Genomic DNA, 16,494 nt, shown 5'->3' on the forward strand with positions numbered 1-16,494 from the left:
GGAAAAATGAATAAGTTGGATGACATAAAAAAATATATATAATTTTTGCAAAAGACGTTCTATTATTGTGCAGAAGTAGTAAAAAACTAATAAAACTTCATATTTGGTATCGCGATCATCATACTAACCCATACAATAAAAGTAACATGCAGTTATATTGCATAGTAAATGCCGTAAATTTGAAGTACAAAAAAATTATTGCAAGTCCCAAAAAAAAAAAAAAAAAATCTACAAATTATACATAGGCCAAAATTATGTCAATTCGAGAGAAAAATAAAAGTTTTTACCAGAAAAAAATTCATAACTGTTCTTAAATTGTACATCATAATATTTTTTTTTAGCAAAATCGCCCAGCCCTCATCAATCCATCTCATATCTCTCTATCTATCGACAGGCATGTGGCAAAGGTTGGCTGAAGAGGTTCTATAAAACAAATGTCAGTGCAGAGGATTCTATATCTACCTGAGAGAAGGCTGTGGGATGGAATCTGGATTAGCAGGTACTTGAACTCCCTTCTCCCACTCCTGCTTCCACGTGTCTACAAAGTGATAGTAGTCCTCCATATTGACATGTTGGGAATCGGGAATCTTCATGGCACTGATTAGGTCTTTCCGGAATACCTGATAAAGCACAAACGTGTGGACGTCAGAATGTGAAATGCAAGGTCAAAAATAATTCAGTACAGGGTTCTAATCTCCTCCAAAGCTAAAAACTCTTTTCGCTCCTAGCAACACAGGTAACCACTCAGCGGCTGGCCTATTTTGGGCCCTAATGACCAACTCCAGAAGAGCCATAACTTCCCCCCCACTGACTGATTGGTATGAGGGCTTATTTTTTTTGTGTGACAAGTTACGCTGGGTTCACACCTAGGCGTTTCTCTGCGCGTTTTTGTCGCGCGTTTTTTTTAATAGTGAACGCGCGTTTGACGTGCGTTTGGGTGATTGACAGCAGTGTTGTCCAAAGAGTCTATGGCCCAAACGCGCGTCAAACGCGCCAAAAAAAGCTCCTGTACTTGTTTGAGCGTCGGGCGTTTTACAGCGCGATCGTACGCGCTGTAAAACGCCCAGGTGTGAACCCTTCCCATAGGGAATCATTGGTTCTTGCCTGTTGTGCGTTTTACAGCGCGTAGGAACGCGCTGTAAAACGCCCAGGTGTGAACCCAGCGTTACAGTTTTCAATGCCATCATTTGCGGTAAATATGACTTTTGATTGCTTTTAATTCTGTTATTTGATAAGAGTGCCTCCACATGCAGTAAGATTTTGTTACAGAAAATTATCGCAACTGAAGTTATTTATATTTTTTTTACACTGAGTTTTTTTAAGTGTGTTTTTCAAAATCAGTCATGTCAACTGGCCCTAAAGCCTACACAATGGAAGAGTAAGGCCTCTTGCAGACGAACGGCGGGTCCACAATACACGGCACCACTTGAATGGGTTTGCAATCACGGAGATGTGGAACAGAAGCACTACGGAGTGCCTCCGTGGTTTTTCTGTCCGTGCCTCCGCAGCGCAAAAAAAATAGAACAAGTTCAAATTTTTTTGCGGTGCGGATGGATCACAGACCCATTCAAGTTGAATTGGTCTCAATCCGTCGCGGCCGCCGCACGGACATGGCCCGTGCATTGAGGACCGCAAATTGTAGTATCGAGTAGTAATACAATGCAATGCAAGTTCATTTAAAAAAAGAAAAGGTTTCCTGAATCAATTCTGAAATAGGACACAGGGGATACAAAGGAGGAGAAATTCTAAAAGGCCACTCCAGTTTTCTGGCATGGAAAAGTAGCAAGTTTTTCAGCATGTCCTGTTTTGCGCCAAAATGTGGGATTTTTTTTTTCCTCCCATTTCCAACAACCTTGCTGCATTTATGCAAAGTGGTCAAACCATAGGTGGGAGTTCGGCAGCCCATTACACCAGATATCTATGTGAGCTCCTTGCATGGACCTCCCAAACATGTGCTTAGATTAAGACCTGCAACCCCTTAACATTAGTGCATAATACACCAGAGTATTTTTATTGTATTTTTATTAAAACCAGCGTAAGAATAAGAAATCCCATTCTTTTCCAAAATCCCCTAGAGATCTAAAATATAATTGCGGCTCCTGGAAGTTGTCCAAAGCAAGGCAATTACACCCAGCTATGCCTGACACTTAGAAGGAGAGCATTCAGCAAGGCCCTGTCCGAGCCTCTAGAGTCAGATTCATATCAGTCTTTTTGAGCCATCAACCTGGAGTGATGTTCCTTGTGAAATATGTGGAACTGCACAGTTGTTATCCTGAGCTGTAGTGATGTTCCCAATAGAGTGCCAAGGGAATGCTACTCATGAGGCAATCCCCAGCAATATCTTCATGGCAGAAAACGTAATCATTTATAGCCCTTAACCCTTTCATGACCAAGGGTTATTGATGCCCCAGTGTCCAGGTCAAAATTTACTAATCTGACATGCGTCACTTTATGTGGTAATAGCTTTGGAACACTTACTTATACAAGCCATTCTGAGATTGTTTTCTCGTGACACATTGTACTTCATGATAGTCATATATTTGAGTCAATATATTTCACCGTTATCTATGAAAAAATCCCAAATTTACCAAAAATTTTGAAAAATTTACAATTTTCTAAATTTCAATTTCTCTGCTTCTAAAACAAAGTCATACCTAATAAAATATTTATTACTTAAACATTCCCCATATGTCTACTTTATGTTGGCATCATTTTGGAAATGTCATTTTATTTTTTTAGGACGCTAGAAGGCTTAGAAGTTTAGAAGCAATTCTTACAATTTTTAAGAAAATTTCCAAAACGCACTTTTTAAGAACCAGTTCAGGTCTGAAGTCACTTTGTGGGGCTTACATAGTGGAAACCCCCATAAATGACCCCATTGTAGAAACTACACCCCTCAAGTTACTCAAAACTGATTTTACAAACTTTGTTAACCCTTTAGGCGTTCCACAAGAATTAAAGAGGACCTTTCACCAGAATAAAACTTCTAAAACTAACTATACAGACATGTAGAGCGGCGCCCAGGGATCTCCCTGCACTTACTGTTATACCTGGGCGCCGCTCCGTTCTCCCGTTATTGCCTCCGGTATCCTCAGTTAGGCTCCACCCAGAGGAACCTGCCGGCGCCTCCTTTTCCCATGCTGCAGTGCTGGCCAATCACAGCGCTCAGCTCATAGCCTGAGAGGCTTTTTTCACTCTCAGGCTATGAGCCGAGCGCTGCGATTGGCCAGCGCTACAGCATGGGAGAATGAGCCGACGGCAGGTTCCCCTGGGTGGAGCCTAACTGTAAAGATACCGGAGGCAATAACGGGAGAACGGAGCAGCGCCCAGGTATAAAAGTAAGTGCAGGGGGGGGTCCCTGGGCGCCACTAAAACATTGCACACAGCAGGGGATCAAGGGCAGCGCTGGAAAGGGGGGGGGGGGGAAATCGGGGGGTACAGCCAATATTGAGTGAGGCTGGGGCAGGAGGGGCGGCTCCAAAATGACTGCATGGGGCGGGGAGGGGGCGGACCACATCAGGGCAGCTAGGAGATGAGCTGCAGGCGGCCCAAGGGGGGGGGGGGAGCACAGCCACAGATGGGGGGGGGGGGGGGGGTATTACGAGGACACATTACCTGATTTCATGCTCAGATCAGAGCATGAAACCGGCATTTTTTCACTGCCGCGATCCGATTAGTTAGTCTGCACAGACTAACCAATCGGATCGATTGCCAGCAAGGGGCTACTCTGATTGGTCCCTTTGCGGGCATTACTGCACTGTATGCTGTCCGTGACAGCATAAAGGGCAGAGGCAGAAGCTTTAATCCAAGCGCTTTGCAGCGCTTGGATTAAAGAGCTGCCAGAACGTTTATATACGTGGTAGCTGCACGGGGTATGTGCAGCCATCACGTATATATACAGATTGCGGTCGGGAAGGGGTTAACATCCATATGTAACTTTTTGGATGTGCTTGGCCGTGGCAGAATTTTGCCACAAATTTGTTTCTAACCCACCACGTCTGAATGTGGCCTAAAGAAGTTGTCTAGGACTCGCTGATTTTTACAGGCAAATAAAGTTTTGCATTTTACACGTCCGTAAGTGTTTTGCGGATCCGCAAAACACTGACACCGGCAACGCGCATTCCGCAATTTGAGGACCGCACATCGCCGGCACTATAATAGAAAATGCCTAATCTTGTCCGAAATGCGGACAAGAATAGGACATGTTCTATTTTTTTTCCGAAACTCAAACACTGATGCGGATGTGAGGATCCACGATGGGCAAATGCGGATCCGTGGATGCGGACAGCACATTCCGCCCTTATTGAAAATGAATGGATCTGCACCCTTATGTCGGGTGAGATGATTAAAACAGTGACATGTCATCTGTCTGGTCTTGTAGTTATTGGAGTACAGACAGGCTACATTCACACGATCATGCCGTGTTTTGTGGTCCGCAAAATACAGATAAATACAGAAAATGCGGAACTCACAGGGCCAGAGCTATATAGAAAACGCCTAGGACTTGCTCTATATTTTTTTTATTTTTTTTCGGGCCTGTGGAACGGAACTACATCTTTTGCGCACCCCTTCTGTAAAATTGCGGTTATTCCACAATGTTTTTTTACTTTAAAATTCACACATTTTCTGTGCAGCGTAAGTAGCATGTTAGTTTTATTTATTCTGTGGGTCAATAGGATTAGTGCAATACCAAATCTGCATAGTTTTATTTCTTTTTTTTTATTATTACTTTTGCACATTAATAGCATGTCTCGCACACAAAAAAAACGAACAAAAAAAAATAAACTTTATGTCGCCGCATTCCAAGAACCCTAGCTTATGTACTGTATTTTTCATCAACGTAGCCATATACAGGGCTGCTTGCCTTGCAGGATGAGATGTAGTTTTCACCGGTACCATTTTGTACACGGACTTATTTATTTACTTTTTTTAATATAAAAACTTTATTAACCTTTATATATACACAGTACAGACCAAAAGTTTGGACACACCTTCTCATTCAAAGAGTTTTCTTTATTTGCATGACTATGAAAATTGTAGATTCACACTGAAGGCATCAAAACTATGAATTAACACATGTGGAATTATATACATAACAAAAAACTGTGAAACAACTGAAAATATGTCATATTCTAGGTTCTTCAAAGTAGCCACCTTTTGCTTTGATTACTGCTTTGCACACTCTTGGCATTCTCTTGATGAGCTTCAAGAGGTAGTCGCCTGAAATGGTTTTCACTTCACAGGTGTGCCCTGTCAGGTTTAATAAGTGGAATTTCTTGCCTTATAAATGGGGTTGGGACTATCAGTTGCGTTGTGGAGTAGTCAGGTGGATACACAGCTGATAGTCCTACTGAATAGACTGTTAGAATTTGTATTATGGCAAGAAAAAAGCAGCTAAGTAAAGAAAAACTAGTGGCCATCCTTAAATTTAAGAAATGAAGGTCAGTCAGTCCGAAAAATTGGGAAAACTTTGAAAGTGTCCCCAAGTGCAGTCACAAAAACCATCAAGCGCTACAAAGAAACTGGCTCACATGCGGACCGCCCCAGGAAAGGAAGACCAAGAGTCACCTCTGCTGTGGAGGATAAGTTCATCCGAGTCACCAGCCTCAGAAATCGCAGGTTAACAGCAGCTCAGATTAGAGACCAGGTCAATGCCACACAGAGTTCTAGCAGCAGACACATCTCTAGAACAACTGTTAAGAGGAGACTGTGTGAATCAGGTCTTCATGGTAGAATATCTGCTAGGAAACCACTGCTAAGGACAGGCAACAAGCAGAAGAGACTTGTTTGGGCTAAAGAACACAAGGAATGGACATTAGACCAGTGGAGATCTGTGCTTTGGTCTGATGAGTCCAAATTTGAGATCTTTGGTTCCAACCACTGTGTCTTTGTGCGATTCAGCAAAGGTGAACAGATGGACTCTACATGCCTGGTTCCCACAGTGAAGCATGGAGGAGGAGGAGGTGTGATGGTGTGGGGGTGCTTAGCTGGTGACACTGTTGGGGATTTATTCAAAATTGAAGGCATACTGAACCAACATGGCTACCATAGCATCTTGCAGCGGCATGCTATTCCATCCGGTTTGCGTTTAGTTGGACCATCATTTATTTTTCAACAGGACAATGACCCCAAACACACCTCCAGGCTGTGTAAGGGCTATTTGACCATGAAGGAGAGTGATGGGGTGCTGCGCCAGATGACCTGGCCTCCACAGTCACCGGACCTGAACCCAATCGAGATGGTTTGGGGTGAGCTGGACCGCAGAGTGAAGGCAAAAGGGCCAACAAGTGCTAAGCATCTCTGGGAACTCCTTCAAGACTGTTGGAAGACCATTTCAGGTGACTACCTCTTGAAGCTCATCAAGAGAATGCCAAGAGTGTGCAAAGCAGTAATCAAAGCAACAGGTGGCTACTTTGAAGAACCTAGAATATGACATTTTCAGTTGTTTCACACTTTTTTGTTATGTATATAATTCTACATGTGTTAATTCATAGTTTTGATGGCTTCAGTGTGAATCTACAATTTTCATAGTCATGAAAATAAAGAAAACTCTTTGAATGAGAAGGTGTGTCCAAACTTTTGGTCTGTACTGTATATATATTTTATTTTTTTGTTTATTTCCACTAGGGGACATAGCTTTTCTAATATATAACATCGATTTGCAATTCAGTTCAAAGTAAAATTTCAGCTAAAATGGCGATTGGCAGGGTAAATTCAATTAATCATCCAGCCCTGTGAAGGTAGACATTTTCACAATTTATTACAGACTTTTAAATAACATGTGGTTACGTGCTCGCTCAAACGCAAAAGAAAACACTGCTAAACGCTGTGTGGGAATCTGGCCATCCGGAAGTACCCAGCACGGGGCCTGGAAAAAGACGACAGCGGGAAGGACAGGAGCAGTGTGAAGCAGGCAAGTATGAATCTTCTGTTTCGGCAGGCACGTCATAAAAAATATTTATCACATAAGCTCAGAATGACTCCATGAAGTGCGCTAACGAAACACTAGTTATGAAGCCCAGAAAATGTGAAGTTGGGTACATTTTTAATTAGTTAGGACTATGGTGCATTGTTTTATCCATTATATTATTCTCTACATGTGTGTGTGTGACACACATAGGGGGAGATTCTTCAAAACTGGTATGAAGTAGAACTGGGTCAGTTGCCTATAGCAACCAATCAGATTCCACCTCCATTTTTCAGAGCTCCTTTGGAAAATGAAAGGTGGAATCTGATTGGTTGCTATGGGCAACTCAGCCAGTTCTACTTTATACCAGTTTTGATGACTTTCCCCCCATAGTGACTATCTGCATTTTCTAGCAATACACATGAATTTGCTTTGCACTCTCATGGCACTGAACATATTGTTAATTTACATCTTTAACAGATATTATTAAAAATAAATAAAATGACACCATTTACCATCTGATTGATGTTGTTTTCTATGGTTTACACAATATGGAGCTGAACTTTTCACTAGATTACGGCTAAGCTTTTACTGTATAATTTTTCAACATATATGATGAAAGCTAATTTCCCCAAAGTTTTATTCAGTTAGCTATACAGCCAGCAAATGCAGAATATTTGCTGGTTTCACATACTATCCAGTTTATTTCTCACCAGTACACAGAGTAAAAAAAAAAAAGTCTCCACTTGCTCCCTGGAAAGCACCCACAATTTGCTGTTAAAGAGGACCTTTCCCTAGAATACAACTTCTAAACTAAGCATACAGACATGTAGAGCGGTGCCCAGGGATCTCCCTGCACTTACTGCTATACCTGGGCGCCGCTCCGTTCTCCCGGTATAGCCTCCGGTATCTTCATAGTTAGGCTCCACCCAGGGGAACCTGCCGGCGTCTCATTCTCCCATGCTGTAGCATTGGCCAATCACAGCGCTCAGCTCATAGCCTAAAAGGCTTTTTTTCCTCTCAGGCTATGAGATGAGCGCTGCGATTGGCCAACGCTACAGCATGGGAGAATGAGGCGCCAGCAGGTTCCCCTGGGTGGAGCCTAACTATGAAGATACCGGAGGCTATACCTGGAGAACAGAGCGGCGCCCAGGTATAACAGTAAGTACAGGGAGATCCCTGGGCGCCGCTCTACATGCCTGTATAGTTAGTTTAGAAGTTGTATTCTAGTGAAAGGTCCTCTTTAATGCGTCTGTTCTTTTTATTACCAGCCTATTTAATCATTTGAATACACAATGCAGTCTCTCAGTAAATGGGCTGTGGTCTAAATTGACCTAATGCACATGTTAAAGGGGTTATTACTGTGCAATTAAAGGGGTTGTTGGGGTTCAGAGCTGAACCCGGACATACCCTTATTTTCACCCAGGCAGCACCCCTCTCATGCTCCGATGCGCTCCCTTGCCCTACGCTAAATCGCATGGGCTCTTTTGTTTATCATAACACACTGACGGTCGGAAGCTCCCGCCCAGCAGTGTGTTCAGTGACGTCACCAGGCTTCCTGGCAGCCCCATGGAGAGCCCGGTACATCACTGGATCTAAAAAAAAGCCTTTGCCCTGCGCGATTTAGCGCAGGGCAAAGGAGAGCAGCGGAGCATGAACTCCTCCGATGCTCAAGTCAGGGGGGCTGCCTGGGTAAAAAAGGAGGCATGTCCGAGTTCAGCTCTGAACCCGGACAAACCCTTTGGCCATATCAAATGTCACAGTACGTACAATAAAAATATTGTTAGGTGTTGTAGATGATACATTATTCCTCTATGGTAGCACCCCTGCTGCTTCTCCTGTGTGAGAAATTCTGGTCCACCTGCTCCCGCATTCAGTGGTGGACTAACATGCTCAGTAGCTGTCCTGCTCTCAGTGCCGGCATAGTGATCTCGACACCTTACATTCATTCTTCCCTACTTCTAAATTCATATTAGTATATGGCTATATCTCTCACTAGACAGCAGAGAAGGAAATGGTGGGTGGGATTGCATACCACAATGCTATTTATTAGGGTATCTGCTGGGGCTGTGTGTGAGGGACTATTTTTCATGCAGGTGAACAACACAGGAGTAAGGGTTAGGTCTCATTCACACGACCGTATTTCTGGGTCTGTATCCATTTCAATGGGGCCGCAAAAATGCGGACAGCACACGGTCTGTTGTTCCGTTCTGTGGCCCCACAAAAAATACAGGGCATATCCTAGTCTTGTCCGCAATCTCAGACAAGAATAGGCATTTTCTGTATAGCGCCGCCCATGTGCAGTCTGCAAAATGCGCCCTTAACAAGAGCTGACTACAAGTTACTTCTGGGAGATGCAAGTCTTATGTGATGATCTGCTGCCTACCTAGAAGTGAAGAAAGAACAGCTGGATATAGGAGAGTAAAAAAATAAAGTTGAGTGAATATAACACTGTACAGCTGAAATTGTTTTAACTATAGCAAAGCAAAAAAAAAAAAAAAAATGGTGTGCATTATTTCAGAAATGTTTCAGTTTTTTCAGAGAAAACCCCTTTAATGAGCGCAGATACCTGATTTATTGAAATTGTCACCCATCAATGACAGTGACTAGTACAAAAGTAGGGTCTTCTAGATAAGAATCACAAGAGCCATATACCCAAGAAAGGAGCGCTTTTCAAGTAGCAAGTTTCAGAAGCATCAATTCTGAAAACCCTTTAGCTGCCTAGAAGACTGTGGTTGTGGTACCACAATTAGGGTTTAACATGAGATCTCCACATTATAGATTCTTCTAAAATGAATTTGATGGGAAAAACTTACACTAAAAGGGCTTAGTTGCCCATAGAAAGCAAGAAAGTTTTCCTTTACACCAGTTTTCATAAATCTCCCCGATAGACTTTGGCTGTACTGTACCCCTTTAGCGCTGTCAATTAAAAAAGTATTGCCAAAGCAACCAAATGTGAACAATATGTCTTGTAGACGTATGTGGCAGCACACAGGTTAATAAAAGCAGCAGCTGGAGGCAGGGCGGCTCTATGGAAACGCGCGCAGTGGGGAGCCTGCTATCTGGGGCGTAGTCATACATCCTCATACTTAACAGGGTGTTTAACTAAAGTGTGGATTACAATTTGCTTCTATCCAAACAAATGTAAATCTGTTCAAACACAAGTAGAAGACATGAATTTATTTTTACCTTAACAGGACCCCTATAAGCGGTTACAGCGAAACAGAATGTAATGTATTAAAAATGAAACTAACATGGCGGGCATTTCTCTAAGTGGATGTAGCATCTTACAAAGTGAAGTGCATCCAGAGTCATGGTATCCGCTCTCCATCCCACAGCTACCAAAACGAGAAGACCTGATGAGGCTACAACTAGTAAAGCCAATGAGACATTACTAACCACTAGCTGATCCAGCAGAGGGTGGCCCGAGAATAAAGACCTTATACACATTAAACTATTCCTGGCTGAACCTTCCATTTTCAGCGGGAACTGGCCGTCCACCTAACGTCTACAGGGCGCTCCCAACAGATTATATTGGTGGAGAAAGGGCACTTTGAATTTCAACTCCTGATGCTTTTTCTTTCCTTGGAGACAAACCTGCCACAGGTGTCTGCTTGCTGATTTCTCCTCATAGAAAACACATATACACCTGGCTAAGTATGCATGTGTATGGGGGAGTCAGGAAAGATACTGGAGCTGTAGCGGCGGCTGCCACTGAAGACCAGACGGTGGACAGAGTATAACGCAGAAGGCTGTAACGGCCATGTCAGGTGTCAGACCCCCATCTGATACTGATTACCTATCTGGAGGATTCGCCATCAGATCTAAAAGCTGAATAACCCCTATAAAAAAAATTAAATATACCACCATTGAAAAATCTCCTCTGCTCTCCACGGCTTGTACTACATACCTCGGAAGACTTCTTTTCCTCCTCTGTTGTGTTTTTACCCTTGTTCCTGTACTGACAACAGGACGAAAAGGAAGTTGAAGGACCTGCAAATAAGATGAGAAACATTATAGAAGAAGCACTACATGGCCATGTACTTCACTGCACATGTACATTGACTGAGTCTTAGAACATGATATATTATATATGAATTAGTCTTGTTTTAAAGTGCGACTCATGTTTTAAAGCACCCTTTAGTTTCTTCCCATACCACTGTTTTCCTCGAGTTTTTTCCTTAGACTACTTTCACACTGGCGTTTTGGTTTTCATTTGCGAGATCCGTTCAGGGCTCTAACAAGCGGTCCTAAACTGATCAGTTTTGCCCTAATGCATTCTGAATGGATAAGGATCCGCAACGCTGCTTGCAGCATTTTGGTGTCCGCCTGACGATGCGGACACCATCCTGACACACAATGTAAGTCAATGGGGACGGATCCATTTTCTCTGACATAATCAGGCTCAATATAAAACAGATTCGTTCACCATTGACTTTCAATGGTGTTCAGGACAGATCCGTTTTGGCTACGTTACATATAATACAAACTGATCCGTTCTGAACGGATGCATGCGGTTGTATTATCTGAATGGAAGCGTTTGTGCAGATCCATGACGGATCCGCAACAAAAGCGAGTGTGAAAGAGATAATTACTGTTACCAGTAATTTGTTTTTCCAATAGCCTCCACAACGGCACTCACAGGAGGGTGTCCCCGCCACCAGGACAGGAAACAACATAGAAGCGGAAGATTTAAATGGCCTCCTCCCCCTTACCTATTCAGTCAATAAGAAAGGACACGGAAATGATGCAAGAAAGAATATGTAGTAATAACTAAGGATAATTACATCATTATAGTAAATAACCAAAGAGAAATATAACAGGGTGGGAAATCCCAGTGCCGTTGTGGAGGCTATTAGAAAAAACAATTACCGGTAAGAGGAGGATTGACAGAGAAAATATGCTTAGGGAGGGACTGCAGCTGAAAGTACTCTGCGACCAAAAGACAAGTCCTGGTTTCTATAAATGTTCAACCTGTAATGGTTAAAGAAAGTCATAGGGCTGGCCCATGTGGCTGCCCTACAAATCTGATCTAACGAGACTGATGCGGCTTCGGCCCATGAGGAGGACACTGCTCTGGTGGAATGAGCTCTAATACCCTCAGGAGGTTGAAGATTCTTCTGTAAATAGGCAGATCTGATCATACTTCTTATCCATCTTGCTATAGTTGGCTTATTGGCCGCGCAACCTTTGTTGGGGCCTTGGAACTGGAGAAACAACTGGTCAGAACGTCTGAAGGAGGCAGTGTTGTTGAGGTAGCAAAGAACGGTTCTTCTTTCTCAGAGGATGGTGAAGGGCAGAAGGAAAGCAGCGAGATTTCCTGCGCGCAATGGAATTTAGAAACAACCTTGGGGAGGATGGCTGGACAGTGTTTTAGGATTATACGATCGTCCAGAATTACTAAAATATGGAGACCTGCAGGAAAAAGCCTGGATTGTCCCCCGATTCTTCTGGCAGTTGTTATTGCAGTAAGAAACACTGTTTTGAGCGGGAGTAGTTTCAGAGGGATTTCGTCAACTGGTTCAAACGGGGGGTACATTAGAACCGAAAGAACTAGGTTGAGATCCCAAGGCGCAACAGTATGATGAGATATGGGGACACTCCTCATAGCACCTTTTAGAAAGCGCCTGACCAATGGGGATTCTGACAATTTTATGTCCAAGAATGCACTGAAGGCCGAAACCTGTTCCTTGAGTGTTGCCGGTCTAAGGCCCTTATCAAGTCCTGCCTGAAGAAACTGCAAAATTTGAGGAATTCCCGGGGAGATTGAGAAGGACAGAAAGGCATTCCAGGTCCTTAGGTATAATTTTGACGTTATGGGCTTCCGACTGAGTAGGAGAGTGGTAATCACCGCATCTGAGAGACCTTTCTTCTTTAGGGCCCCCCATTTAGTATTCAGGCCGTCAGGCTTAGTTGATTGACACTTGGATGATGTACTGGCCCCTGGTGTAGGAGATCCGGCGTGGACGAGAGAGTCCAGAAGGTTGCTTCGGAAAGTCTGAGCAGTAGGGGGAACCACGACCTTCTTGGCCAGTAGGGGGCCATGAAAATTACCTTAGCCCCCTCCTCCACCTTCATCAGAGCTTTGGGGATCAAACTGAAGGGGATGGGGGGGGGGGGGGGGTGAAACACTTCTGCACTTGTGCCAGGTGGGTCTGGAGGACTTCCACAGATGGTGAGGCTACCAGGAAATCGTTGAGATAGGGTACGATTTGAATGTCTTTTAGGTGGAGGAATTTGGTGACTGCCATTATTTTGGAGAATACCCTTGGGGCTGAAGAGAGTCAGAATGGGAGGGCTGAAAACTGAAAATTAAAAAGTTGACCTTTTAGGAAGACGGCAACTCTGAGGAACCTTTGATGGCTGATGGAAATCAGAACGTGATAATAGGAGTCCTGCAGATCTATGGTCGCCATGAAGCAATCTTGTGGTAGAATGTTTATTGTGGATTATTTTCATTCCATCTTGAAGAGTTTATAATGTATATAATGGATCTGTTTAGACCCTTTAAGTTTATTATTAGACTGTATAACCCGTTTGGCTTTTGGACTAAAAAAACGGGAGAATAGAAGCCTTTGCCTTGTTTTTCTTGTTGACCAGGAAGTGGTCCGGAGGAAAGGAACGAAACTCCAACTTTAGGCCTTGTTTTAAGGTGTCTACCACCCATGGGGAGGCTCCTAAATCTTTCCAGATGTAAGCGAAATGCCTTAGTCTGCCCCCCACTTGGCATCTAGCATCATTGCTTTGAGGTTGAGGAGCTCTCGGGGTTGAAAATAAATCTTCTACCCATACTTTTAGAAGGCTGCCTTCTTTTTGAACCTTCCTTTTTCTTAGGGTCCATTTTAGATCTTTTTTGATTCTGAAAGGAACGCCTTTGATGGAAGTAGCGATTTTCAGTTGGAAAGCCTTTTTTCTTATACGCAGCCTTATCCAAGAGGTCGTCCAGGGTGGAGCCAAATAATCTGTCACCTTCACATGGGATAGAGCACAAACGATTTTTTGAGCTCGCATCTCCTGACCATGTTCGGAGCCAGACGCTTTCTTCGGAGTTGGCAAGGAAGCAAGGATTTCTTCTTGCGGCATACCCGCCGCCAGATGGTCTTCCAGTTGGTTTAGCCAAACAGAATGCGCTCTCGCTGTGCAAGTAGCTATACCTGGACGTAACATTGCTGTGTTCATGTCACAAGATTTTTTTCAACAGGCTTTCTTATTTTTTATCCATGGGATCCCTAAGGAGACCGGTATCTTCAAAGGGCAGCGAGGTTCTTTTTGAGATTCGGGCCACCGATTCATCCATCTTAGGAGTTTTATCCCATAAGCCTGAATCAAACTCTGAGAAGGGGTATTTACGTTTAAAGGAGCTGGTGATGGCCGAACTTTTTTCAGGATCCTTCCATTCTCCTGAAAGAAGCGCTTTAATATTGTTGTGAATGGGAAAGGTTCTCTTATTTCGTTATCCTAACCCCTGGACATTTGATCCTGTATAGAATGTGGCTCCTTCACTTCCTCAATATTTATAGTTGCTCTAATAATTTTTAAGAGCCCGTCTGTCTTCTCTGGCAAAAACAGAGTTTTCCCTGAGCCATCATCAGGAGTCAGATTCGGTGAAGAATTCCCCTTCGTCTAAGTCAAAAGCCGTATCTGAGGCCAGGGATCTCTGCGAGGTAGATGGCCTTGGAGAAAGAGGCATTCTTGAGTCCACAGCAGCACTAACTTCCTCTTTTATCATGGCTTTAATAGTCTCGAGGAAGGATGGATATTCGCCAGTAACAATCTTTTCTGTGCATTTGGGGCACAGCAGTTTTTTAGACTTGGAGGAGAGGGCCTTCCTGCATATGGCACATTTTTTGCGCGTTATGTCTCCACCAGTCGGCTTTGGGATCGAGGTCTCTCTGGCCTAAAAATCAAAGAGGGATTACACTTAATAGGGCCAGCTAAACTTTTAAGGAGGCCAAGACCCATCACCGGTGGTGGATAAGCAAAATATAACAAGCACCCTGTAAGTAGAGCAATAAGGAAAAAGATGCAGGCAGTGACCATATCTCTCCTCTGGGAGGAGGCTTACCAGGCTGAGGCAGAGGGATCCACAGGGTTCTTGGCGGTGTCTATGTCTCCCGGGGCCAGCATGCTGTCAGCGTAGAGCGAGTAGGACGTCTGTGAATTTCTCCATTAAATTTGAACACTGCGCCGCCGGAAGCTCCGCCCACTTGCGAGATTCTCTTGCCCAAGGAGAATCTCGCCTGATGACGTCACGCGCCGGATCCCACGATAGTTCCCGCTCAGAGAACTGCCACGCATCGGTTTTAACTCCTACAATATGAGGATCTTCTCAAGATGGCTTCTCTGTCAGTTCTGTGAGGCCAAAGCTACCTTCCCTTACTTCACATACACACTTGCTGTAGCCAGCAGCTTCCTGCCAGCCAATCAGATTGGATTACTAAGAGACACACCTCCTTACTCTGAAGCCTAATGCAGGCATGCGGCATGAAGGACCGCCCCTCTGTCTTCTGTTTACAATTAGCTGGAGACAGATGAGCCATAGCAACGATCTAGCAACAGCGCTGGAGCGAAGTACAATCAAGGAGCCCTCTCGCGCATGCAGTGGGTGTCAGGGCCAGCGGGTCTCCGTTGTTTCAAAGAGCAGAGACCCACAGCTAATGACTGTCAATAATGCCGATCGCGGTCATTAAAGCTTTTAGATGCTGTGATCAAGTGAGATCACAGCATCGAAAAAGGGTGAAAAATTAGGCAGCCAATGAGGATGCCGGTAATTGATTTTTATCCACTGGGTCTTGCTGAAGAGACCCAGGGCATTTGAGCTGCAATTCTTATTTAGGCCAGCAGATGGCAGGCCAACATAAGAAACGAGAAATTCTGAACAATAAAGCCTCCTGCATGTGAACATGCGGTATTGCGGCTCCGCAATACACAGGCACGATTCCGTGTGTATTCCGCATCACGGATGCGGACCCATTCACTTCAAGGGGTCCGCAAATCGTACGGAATTGTGCGGAACAGGGGGTTTCGTCCCATATTTCTGTTCCGCATAAAGATAGAACATGTCCTATCTTTTTGCGGAATGGCTGGATCGCAGACCCATTAAAGTGAATGGGTCAGCGATCCGCTGCGGCGGCCCCATGGTCGGTGTTCGTGCATTGCAGCCCGCAGCACGGCCACGGGGCGGGTTCGTGTGCAGGAGGCCTTAATGGATCGGAAAAAAAAAAAAAAAAAAAAAAATTTGTAGGCTCAAATACAAGCTTCAAAATTTTTGGGGCTAAAAAAGCCCCACTTTCCATAAACCGGGTATCACCGTGACCGAAAACACCCGTACTATTAAGACTAGTGAGTACTAACTGCGAAAATTTAGAACACAAGGAGTATATTGCATGTATTTAAGTGTTTTAGGTCTCCACATCGCTATGTGCAGTCGGGGCACTTATTGCTGGCCAACAACTAAGGGTACTTTCACACTAGCCTTATTATTTTCTGGCATAGAGTTCCATCCTAGGGGCTCTATACCGGAAAAGTACTGATCAGTTTTATCCCCATGCATCCTGAATGGAGAGCAATCCATTCAGGATGTATCA

At 44.0% G+C, this 16,494-nt stretch overlaps 1 protein-coding gene across 1 annotated transcript in view; it reads right to left on the minus strand.

Moving 5' to 3' along the window:
- The window catches only part of JADE3 (jade family PHD finger 3), a 65,195-nt gene that overhangs the window by 22,272 nt on the left and 26,429 nt on the right, over positions 1–16,494 (minus strand). Inside the window, exons 3-4 of the mRNA XM_044284967.1 lie at positions 10,818–10,900; positions 463–620 (exon numbers count right to left, since the gene is read on the minus strand). Of these exons, the coding sequence (XP_044140902.1) occupies positions 463–620; positions 10,818–10,900 (241 nt within the window). The remainder of the gene's footprint in view (positions 1–462; positions 621–10,817; positions 10,901–16,494) is intronic.

This window comes from Bufo gargarizans, chromosome 3 (assembly GCF_014858855.1).
Source record: "Bufo gargarizans isolate SCDJY-AF-19 chromosome 3, ASM1485885v1, whole genome shotgun sequence".
In the NCBI taxonomy this organism is placed as follows: domain Eukaryota; kingdom Metazoa; phylum Chordata; class Amphibia; order Anura; family Bufonidae; genus Bufo; species Bufo gargarizans.